At 36.2% G+C, this 11,258-nt stretch overlaps 1 protein-coding gene across 1 annotated transcript in view; it reads right to left on the bottom strand.

Annotated features, from left to right (window-relative positions):
• lmbrd1 (LMBR1 domain containing 1) overlaps positions 1-11,258 on the bottom strand; it is a 116,916-nt gene that overhangs the window by 76,265 nt on the left and 29,393 nt on the right. Inside the window, 1 exon segment of the mRNA XM_048205750.1 lies at positions 212-309. Within this exon segment, the coding sequence (XP_048061707.1) occupies positions 212-309 (98 nt within the window).

Below are 11,258 nucleotides of genomic sequence, written 5' to 3'. Positions count from 1 at the left end.
ATTAATGCTAACTTTTCTAAGCGCAGACAGCAAGCCTTGCTTTACATACTAGTATAGTACACACTATTTATTGACTACAAATAGCTTAGCATAGCTCTTTTCCCACCTAGTTTTTCATTTTGTGTGTGAATTATCCCTGAAAGGCTGAAAAAGTGCTTCGTTTCAGAGTGTATGAGTGTACTAAATAGACAGGAAGGAGTGTCAGGTTTACCAAGCACTTGTTGACGTTGTCTTCATCTTTCTCTTCGTAGTAGAAGTACACAAAGGGGATCCAGAGGAAGACGCAGAACAGAATGATGGAATACAGAGCTGTGAAAGAGAAAAGATGGGCAGTTACACACCTTGAGCACACTCAACAACCAGGGTTCACATTAAATACAGAACATGTATTTTGATGTCACAGGATCAATGGCATGGCACTCATTTCATTGTATCTAGATTAAAAAAAATAAATAAATAAATAAATAATAAAAAAAAAAAAATCATTAAAAATGCAATTTACACACTTGATGACCTTTTTTTTATTATTTCTGAATAAATTTCAAGGGTGCACAAGATTGTTAAAAATAAATAAATAAATAAATGAAAATTACAAATCAAAGTCAAAAAAGATTTATGATTAGGCTAAAATTCCTAATATTTTATTATAATATTTTATTATAATTTTATTACAATTTGGAAAAGTTCATATACAGTGCACAGCATAAATGAGTACACCCACTCTGAACAAATACAAAAGATGTATTTTCTTTATGATCACTAATACAATTTATGGAAAGATGGCAAAAATAAAATGTATTAAAACATATACAAAATAAAAACTGAGAAATATGTCATTAATAGCCATAAAATAAGTAAATTAGCCAATTTTGTTTAAATTAAGGATAGCAGAAATGAGTACACCCTAGATTTAATTCAGCAAATGTATAATATTCTAGCACTTAGTATGTCCTCCATAATTTTGAATATACTACTCTGACCCTTCTAGGCACGGAGTATACAAGTTCATGGAAAATTGTCACATCTGTCCTGTTTAACTCCTGGATGATGAGCTCCAACAAGTCTCTACAGAATCTCCCACAGGTGCTCAAGAGTGTTAAGACTGAGTGCAATACATGTCCACAGAAGGTTTTTCACCTTGGGAGAATGCATATCCTCATTGTCATGTTGAAAAAATGCCCAACAATGCAGGGAATGAGGAAAGGGTAACATCTGTTTCAAGTTTGTGTATTAAATTACACAGAGGTGTGGGAATTCATGACTGCATTGATAAAGCACAACTCCCTCACACCTTCAGCACTCACACATCCCTATATAAGAGCTTTACTACCACTGAACTTTACTGTGGGAACCAGGCACTTCTCACTGTACTCCTCCTCTAGCAACACCATAACATTTTGGATGCTGTTAGATCCAAAATGATTGATTTGGTCTCATGAGACCAGAGTATTGATTCCCAGAATCTTTACTTTGTAAATATGGGCTTTGGAACTGACTTCATTGTGCTTTGGCTACAGTAGGTAGTTCCAGTGAGAACAACAACCATGCATGTCATTTCTGCAGGCTGCATCTTACTCTGTGAGATAAACAGTCACTCTTTTCATAGCTTTTGCTGGCGCTGAGACACTCGCTTGGTATGTCTCCTGCTCTTTGTCTAGCAAAAAAATCCCTCATCACTAAATGAAAGCTTAAAATGAAGGCCTGATTATTTCAGAGGCCTTGTCAGAAGTCCATTGTTTTTGAATTTCTGTGTTACTTTAGTTATATTTTCACACTTAAAACAATGATTTGGTAATCCTCTTGTACCATTGTCCTCTTTTGTGCTAAAAATAATTCTCCTGACAGTTCTCTCCCAAGTGCTTCCATTGTTGTCAGCATTAAGTCTGTGAATGATTCAGTGGGCTATATAACACTTTTAATTGTCAAGAAATTACTTCTCTTTAAATGTTTTGGTCCAACATACTTACCTGTTGATCAAACATTGCCTTAAACTTACACCAGAAAATTTTTATTTAGTAACTTTTAAGAGGGTGTACTCATTTTTGCTACACAACATTTTATCACCTTGATAAGAAAAACTTATTTTCCTGAATAATTTTGACATTCTTCTTTGGTAATTGATTAAGCAGACTTGCTGGAACATTATATCTCTAAAGAACCCTAACATGTCTTCTAAGTAATTGAGTAATTGCTGACTTTCAGAAGTTTCAGAGGGGGTGTACTCATTTATGCTGTACACTGTATATGAAACATTTAATTAAACATTTTATTAAAAAATAATATTATATGTAAAATTATATTATAAAAATATGAATATTTTAATTTAGAAAAAAAATACTAAGTTAGAGTTTTTACTATGAAAAAATATTTTTTAAAACTTACTTATAAAAGACAACTTTTTTTTTCCATTGTTGTTTTTTTTAAACAAATTAATACATCCATTAAGAAACCAACATGATCAAAAGCAAATTATTTTGTATAGTACACATTGGTACATGACATGTAAAAAATAAACAAAAAGAAAATAAAAATAATAAATATATGGAATATGGGGTATGACCACAAATAAAGAGTGAAATCAGTGTCATTACACGTAAAGATTCCTAGAAACCAATAAAACTCCCACATGATGAGTCCTAAGCCCCAAAGCACAGACAAGCTGAAATAATCAAGTTAAAGGAGCAAAGATCACTGATATTGCAAGAGTTTATGTAACAGACTGTGACAGGCAGCAAAAGTGATTTTGTTGATTCCTCTCTTTCCCTGTCATGCAATGAATTAAAAACGTCAGCTTGGCCTATTTCAGTCCTGTAGCAGATCACACAGTTTTGTGACCCTGTAAATTGTCATCTTCACTTCTCATGTAGGTTACTCAGTTGATATAGGCGATATGTATAACACAATTCTTCTTTAGTTCAGAAAATGTGCCATCACAAAGCCCTGGAGATATGTTTGTATACATGAACGGAGTGGATTAAGAATACACGAGAAAAAAAATCTGGAGTACACAAGACATAACCATATCACACAACACCCTGGACATCTTTCTCCATATAGAAACAGGTCTGTAATCACACAGACTGTATCCCATACTGGCATCACATCAGAACAGCTTGCAATGACCTTCCGCGAGTGCAAAAAAATGATCCATCATTCTGTCCACGGTCAAGTAGGACAAAAAGCTCATTTCCGCGAACATGTAAACATGCTCTGCACACATCAGTCAAATGTGTACATGTGTGTTCACTTGATAAACGCTTCTATTTCAAAAGATATATGTGCGAAAAGGACAGAGGAGTGCATTTCTGTCAGGCAAAACACAAATGTTTTTTAACAGCAGGCAAGGAGAAAAACAGAGCAGCCACAACATTTCAAAATAAAAACATAATGGGATGAAAACGCTTATCGTTATTGTTTCATGAGCCCTGCGGCTGATTTTGCCAGCTGTTCATGTGCTTTTCGAAACTTAATTTTTTGATTGCTGCACTTTTTCTGGATTACTGTGAGGGATTCAGTCATACAGCTCATATCTGTGAGTTCAGTGGATCAAAGCTGCTCATACAGATAAACTGCACTCTCACACACTCTTGCTACAATTTACCTTGTACCATTCGAACATCGCTCAATTTGGTTCCTGCACAGTTTCGTGTGATTAAAGCATTTCTCATGGTTTTGAATATTTTTGTAAAGCTTTCAGTGAGTTCAAACTATCACAGTTTATGTTTTCAAGGCAAAGCCCATGCTCATCAAACTCTAGCCAATCCAACGCACCCGGAATCCATTTGCTGCAATTAGAAATACAATAAAAATTTTTATTGTGTCTGTCAAGAGTGTCTGGTTTGGTTAATTAGTGTGTTTGCTAAGGAAAGCATCCCTGTTTCTATAGCTCATACTTAGGATCTGGGTTTTGAATAATCATTCATGTAATTTTAGGCTATAGACATAAGTGACACATCAAACCGTGCAGCTTGTCAAGGTGTGTTATTGACAAGCTGCACCTTAGATAATCAGTTTGATCAGTATTTTTACTGATATATACTTTTCTACTTAAGTTTTTCTACTTTAGTTTGATAGTAGCAATAAATGTTTTTTTTGGAGTGGAGAGGACGATTTTGATTGTATATCTACATGCAACATAAAATCATAACTGAAAAACACAGTGAATACGTAGTTCTCTTCATTTCCTATTGTGTATATTTTAAAATGCATCATATTTTAACATGCTTATCCTTGCGAGATAGTTTGACAGAAATCAGCGCACGAGTACTGAATTGAGTTCTCTTGCACTTGAATGGTTTTAATTCACTTGCAAGTTTAAAATGACAAGACTTAAAAGGATTAATTCACTTTCAAATGAAAATTAGCCTAAGGTTTACTCCCCTCAAGCCATCCTAGGTGTATATGACTCTCTTCTTTCTGATGAAAACAATATCCTGACGCATCCGAGCTTTATATTGGCAGTGAAAGGGGGTCACTAGTATGAGCTAAAGAAAGTGCTTCCATTCACATCCATCCATCATATTTATGTGCTCCACACAGCTCCTGGGGGTTAATAAAGGCCTTCTGAAGCGAAACGATGCACTTGAGTAATAAATATCCATATATAAACAAGTTATGAAGTCAAATATCGAGCTTCAGCCAGACCGCCTTCCATATTCAAGTTACGACGAAAGTGTAAACTGGTGTCGTGTCAGTTACAATTTTACATAAGTTGAATAGGGAAGGCGTAGGACGTAGCGCAAGCTTTGTGAACAGCAAGAGTTTTACACTTTCTTTGTGCGTTGAATACGGAAGGCGGTCTGGCAGAAGCTCAAGATTTGACTTCATAACTTGTTTAAATATGGGTATTTTTTTACACAAACGCATCATTTCACTTCAGAAGGCATTTATTAACCCCCCGGAGCCATGTGGAGCACATATTTATGATGGATGGATGTGGATGGAAGCACTTTCTTCAGCTCAATTCATCAGGCATTCATCACTCGATTCGTTTGGTCTGATCGCGCTCTGACAACGGCAGTGATGTCTGGCGCTCATTGAAGTATATGCGCGAGACATCACTGCCATTGTCAGAGCGTGATCAGACCTCACGAATCGAGTGATGAATGCAGTTGGACATAGTGGTGTATTAGAGGTAAAAAAACGATATAAATACTGTTCGGTGTCTCGCACAAACCGATCGTTTCGTGTCTAAGGACATCAATGTGTTGTCACGAGCCACAGGGTTTAATTTGGATTTGTCTGTCGTGTTTTATTTACTCTTATAGTCCCCGCTGACTTGCATTATACCACTGACAGACGGCAACGGTTGCAATTAAAAATCATCATTTGTGTTCTACTGAAGAAACAAAGACACCTACATCTTGGATGCGCTGGGGGTAAGCAGATAAACATCAAATTTTCATTTTTGGGTGAACTATCCCTTTAAGTGCATCATTATGCAAAGATGAGCAGAGTTCTCTGCATGAAAGACCCGACTGGCAGATAAATGTGCGACTACATTTCTCTCTGAAATGGTAGGACATGAAATTGAATGTGGAGGATTTTTAACTGTGATAACATGATTGACAGGGTAGTTTAAACAATTACAGGTTGCGTAACTAAGCGACAGAACGTCCGTTAAAGACGCAAATATGACGAGGTAGTATGTCCCAAAGCTTGCATACTCTTCTGCTACACACTCAAAAGTATGTACTTTTTCTGTACAAAAACAGTACATACTTTTAGGACGTAGTATAAGTAGGCGAATTGGGACGCGGCATCAGAGTAAAAACAAAATGTTGTGCTTTTTGTAAAATAAAGAAAACTAACATGATGCGTGATCCGTCGTCTCCCTCTGAAGGAAGTCCAATCTGATAGTTCTCAGAAAATGAACTGTAACACAGTGAATACTGATCACAAAAAAATGACTTATGTCTAAAGAAACATTGAAATGTCAGGTTTTAAATCATGTAAGTCAAATCGAAAACAAAAATTCTGTGCTTATGTAATCTGTATGAAAAGAGACATGTCAGACGCCCGTGATTCAGCTCATTATCCGCTAATGCGGCCACGCCCACAGAGCCAGCACTATTCAGATGCAAATTCTGATGCAATACATGTATTGTATTTTTTTTTTTTTTTTTGCAATCTTTGCAATTTTTGAACAATAAACATACAAGGGCAATAACATATTTCACATTATATATACATCAAGTTAAATGTTATGAAAAAAACTGAAAAAAAAAAAAAGAAGAGAAAGTAGCAAAAATGCCACATGTATAAACAAGTATAGACATTACAAATTATTCACAGAATAGATTTAAGGCTTTAAAATAATTTACAGTTTTTTTGGCTTTATTTATCTGGATGTTAAAGTGATCTCTGGAAGCCTGTTAGTTTCTGGAATGTCACATGACCTGCTCTCTAGATTAATTTGTGGACTAAAGGTGCACAGAGCGCCCTCTGGCTGCAAGTTCTTACAAAAACTAAATCAATATATTGTTTTATATGAACAAGTAGGCAGGATCATTTTAACATAATTTTGAAGCAAAAAGTCTAGTCTACAACATCCAATACCCAGGAGTCTTGTGAACACAGATTTAATTTTTTTTTTTTTTTTTTGGCTTTATTTCAGTGACTTAAGTTTTTTGTTTTTTCAATAACCACGCATAAATGTTATTCCTTCAAAAACACAAACATGTAAATACATGTTCCTCACATATTATGGTAGGCTAGTTTGTGCTGAATACAGTGTAATTACACTTTTGTCATTAATATGTTTATGAACAACTGAAAAAAGCACAAATGTCAGTGCATGTCAAAACTTCTCCAGGGCCCCAAAAATCCTCAGAAGTTTTTGATTGTATATCTACATGCTCAGGAAGTTTTTGATTGTATATCTACATGCTACATAAGGTCATAACTAGAAAACACAGTGAATATGCAGTTCTCTTCATTCTTCCACTTTCCCCTCTGCATCGATGGTAAATGCCTCCATATTGTGTTTGTGTGGCAGACTCTCAGCAAAGGAAATAGCTCTAATATGCAGTACGATAACACCACTAGGCATTATAAATTCATGGGAAGGTGAGGAGCAGACACTTATACAGGGGCTACAAAGCTATTTTAGGCTGGAGGGGGGGTTATCTACAGCTAATGGATGTCTCTGAAGACAGGCCCAGTAAACCCGAAATAACTCCCGAACGAGACACGCTTGGCTGAACGCTTTCTTGAGGTGATAATGTGATTCATTAGCATGATTCAAAACGTGAAGCCAAAAAAAAAAAGAACGTAATCAGACAATCACGACCACAGTGGCCGCGTCGGTATATAGGTTACTCACAGCATAGATTTCTTTTAACACATTAAATCCCTCTCAATAATCCCAAAGAGTTTTAATTAAAAGAAATGAAGCAGGCAAAAAGAAAAGAAATCCAAATTGTCCCTCCTCACAAACCAGATTGCGCATCTTCGTTAATAACGCACTTCCTGTAGTGCACTGAAGTACCAAGAGTATACTGGTTAAATACACAACATGCTGTGGAAAACGAGGGCCAGTAAATGTGAAAGTGAAATGTCAACGTTTCAATGACAGCAATTACAGCCCCTGGTGGGATAACGACTGCTTTGGTTCATTCTATTGTTTTAAAAAGGCTGCATGAAACATTCATCTTGAATTACACTTCATATTTCATGTTGAAGTGTAAATGCTTTTGTCCAACCACAGGCAACTTCTCTGAGAAGGTTTCAATATACAAACTGTCTAACACTGTCATCATGCTAATTAATGCACAGCTGAAAAAAAAAAAAAATAAATAAATAAAATTTTTGTTGTTGTTGCTGTTTTGACCCATGTAACATTATATTGTAATAAAAAACACACCAAAATTGACAAATCTGACTGTGTTTATGAGGATATATGGGCATTTTGACACACATTTGTTGCGTGTATTTTTCCGTCCAAGCGCAAGTAAACAACGCAGGAGTACTGAATTGAGTTCTCTTTCACGTCTTTTTGCACTTGAATGGTTTAAAATCATTTGCAAGTTTAAATTGACTTCAAAACACATGATAAACTTTTGCAGTGGTGGCTGGTGCAAAAAATATTTGGGGGGGTGGCGCAAAAAAAAAAAAAAAAAAAAACAATTTAGAAATGCAGGAATGAATAGGCTAATTGTTAAATAACCATTTAACAAGTGATATAATAATGTATCTATCTAAAACATGAAAAATTCAGTATTTAAAGGTCCCGTTCTTCGTGATCCCATGTTTCAAACTTTAGTTAGTGTGTAATGTTGTTGTTAGAGTATAAATAAAATCTGTAAAATTTTAAAGCTCAAAGTTCAATGCCAAGCGAGATATTTTATTTAACAGAAGTCGCCTACATCGAACGGCCAGTTTGGACTATATCCCTCTACTTCCTTCTTTAATGACGTCACTAAAACAGTTTTTTGACTAACCTCCGCCCACAGGAATACACAAAAAAGGGGGCGTGGTCTTGTTGCGCTCCCACGGAGAAGAGCAAGAGTTGCGTTTGTAGAGTGTGTTTGTCACCATGTCGTCGAAACGCTGTTATTTTCATCCCGTAGTCCAATCACCTTTGTTTGGCCTTCCCAGGGACGCTGTACTTAGAGATCACTGGTTACAATTTATGTTTAACTCGGTTCCCGAAAATTATAATCCACATGTAAAACTATTTTTACAATAACACTGAGCGCATGCATCTCCATGTTATGGTAAGAGGCGTGACCTTTCTGGGCAAGGTTCGCTAAGCTGCTGTCGAATCACAACACAGGAACCGCTGGCACAATCAGAACTCGTTACGTATTTCTGAAGGAGGGACTTCATAGAACAAGGAAGTCATCAGCCCGTTTTTATGACAGTGGAAACAGCGGTATACAGATACGTAAATTATGTGAAAAATACTGTGTTTTTTCACACGCGAAACATGAACACGTTATATTGCACACTATAAACACAATCAAAGCTTCAAAAAACCACGAAAAACAGGACCTTTAAAGCATGCCATAGGGCTGAGATCAAAAAAAAAAATCTGTATTTAATTAAAAAAAAAAATTTATTTAAAGGTCCCGTTTTTCGTGTTTTTTTTAAGCTTTGATTGTGTTTATAGTGTGCAATATAACGTGGGGGCGCTCGTTCACGGAAGTTTGTGCTTGTGAAGGCTCGTCCACGCCTGACTGCAAAATGGAAATATTTTCTCGACTTTCTAACTTTTACAGATGGAGAATATGTCTGTCAAATGTAAATTATGCACTGAGGAAATTATTAAATGTCACTTCAGCTTAAAAAAAAAAAAATTAATAGAGGTATGTTTGTTTCCACCAATTGCTGCACAAGTTAAGGTTACGTATGATGACGAAAGCACGTAAGTGCGAGCCCTCCCGGAACCCATAGAGATTGCATTGCAGTGCCTGCAGTTTGAAAAAAAACTTCTTTGAATGGAAGTCTATGGGAGCAGTCGGGGCAAATCTCCGCCAGACTGAAATGCCCAAAAAGAGGCGGTACTCCACAGAGCGTGACTCGACGCTGATTGGACTATATCCAGAGGCAGAACAAACAGCCTACCAGTGACAGCTAGCGTAACTCTGTGGTTAAATGTGATTGAAAAATCCGTCCCTCTCTAACTTTGGTGGTGCATCGCCCTATTGCCCTAATGAAGAAACCGCCCCTGAACTTTTGTGATGATGCAGCACTTTGTCTGTAAATTGTATTTAGATAATGTTTTCAAAACATTTAACATTAAGCATATAATCAACATTAAGCATATAAATCAAAACTGCCTAATGTTACTGAATGAAATTTGACCCAGGACAAGCTATAGGATCAACTTCATCTGTGTTTTGATCATCATTCTTAATCTGATCTGGGTGTAGTCTTTGACAAAAACACAAATTTATCCACTTTTTGCCCAAAATGTTGCTTTTTTTATGAAACGTATCCATGTTCAAGTGCATGAAGCTAGAATAAAACAGGTTTTTAGTTATTTTAGTTTAGTTAGGTTTGTAGTTTTAGTTAAAATATTCTGGGGGCAATGACATTTTTGTGAAAATGATCAAAAACTATGGCGGTGGCTGGCAACTTTTTTTTTAAAAACGCTGGCGGGGAAAGAGTTAAAAGGAGTCACCCATTAAAAACGGATGAATTTTTTAAAAAAAATGAAAAGAAAAAAAAATGTTATTAACATTATAAGTGAACCTCAATTAACAGATTAAAATAATGAAAAAAATCCATGTCATGACCCCATTTTGGACATTGACATAAGACAAAATGTCGATTTGTTATCGTTTTGGCTATAATAACAATGGACTGTTTGCCTACATACACTGAATCAGAACCATCCAATGCTAGTGGCACACATTGTTGCTCTCTGTCCCCAGTCTGTGAGCTCAAGGCACCCAACCAGTGGGTAATATTAATCATAACAACATGAATATTAACACGGCGAGGGAATAGGCCGCACTGCATTGCTGCAGATCATCCATTTCAATCTAACCAGATCTAATGGGAAAGCACCTGACTGGGGAGAAAAGTTTAGCATATTAATCCCCCTGACAAAGAGAAGAGGGAGCTAAATAATTAAATGACCAACCTCGGTCCTCCACTAAGTTCAGGCTCCTTTTATAGCACTCTGGCAATTCTCCCTCAGGTGTGGAGACGGAAAGGTAGATGAATCCACTGCTAGATACCCAGTTTGGACTCGTAAAAACACACTTGAGACTTCAGACTCATCTCCTGGGTATAGTTATTTTGATGATTATTAGTTTAAGAGGGTTTTGAGTTGTTACACATTCCTTCAAGCTAAAATAACATGCTATTTGAAAACTAAATGTGCAAGTGTGTCTTCTGGGGAGAGTCAGTTTATTTAATTTGCTCTCTCCTTTACAACTCTGAAAAACAATTCAATAGCCGCTGACAACATACGTTTGCTAAAATAAAGCTTTGAATATCACATGATCGTAAAGAAACAGTATTATATAATTCCAAACCCATCCGATTTCTGTTCTTCTGTTGAACAAAAATGAAAAGTTGGGCAGAACGTGGACCGTTGGCTGAATATCTGATGCATAAGGCACACAAAATTGGAAGCACTTTAGGAGTTTCTAAGTCATTATCTGATTGGTTGAATTCTACATTCTGTCGTTTTGCCAAACCCCCTCATGGAAGAACAAAGAAATCGTGTTTACAACTAAGACAATAAGTGCTTATCACGCTCAACTGAACACTGGATTTTCAAAGGTAGGTGAAGTATGTAAAGT

The sequence above is a fragment of the Megalobrama amblycephala genome, linkage group LG10 (assembly GCF_018812025.1).
Source record: "Megalobrama amblycephala isolate DHTTF-2021 linkage group LG10, ASM1881202v1, whole genome shotgun sequence".
Classification (NCBI taxonomy): Eukaryota; Metazoa; Chordata; class Actinopteri; order Cypriniformes; family Xenocyprididae; genus Megalobrama; species Megalobrama amblycephala.
The sequence above is the reverse complement of the archived record's forward strand: the minus strand, read 5'-3'. Positions and strand labels throughout refer to the sequence as shown.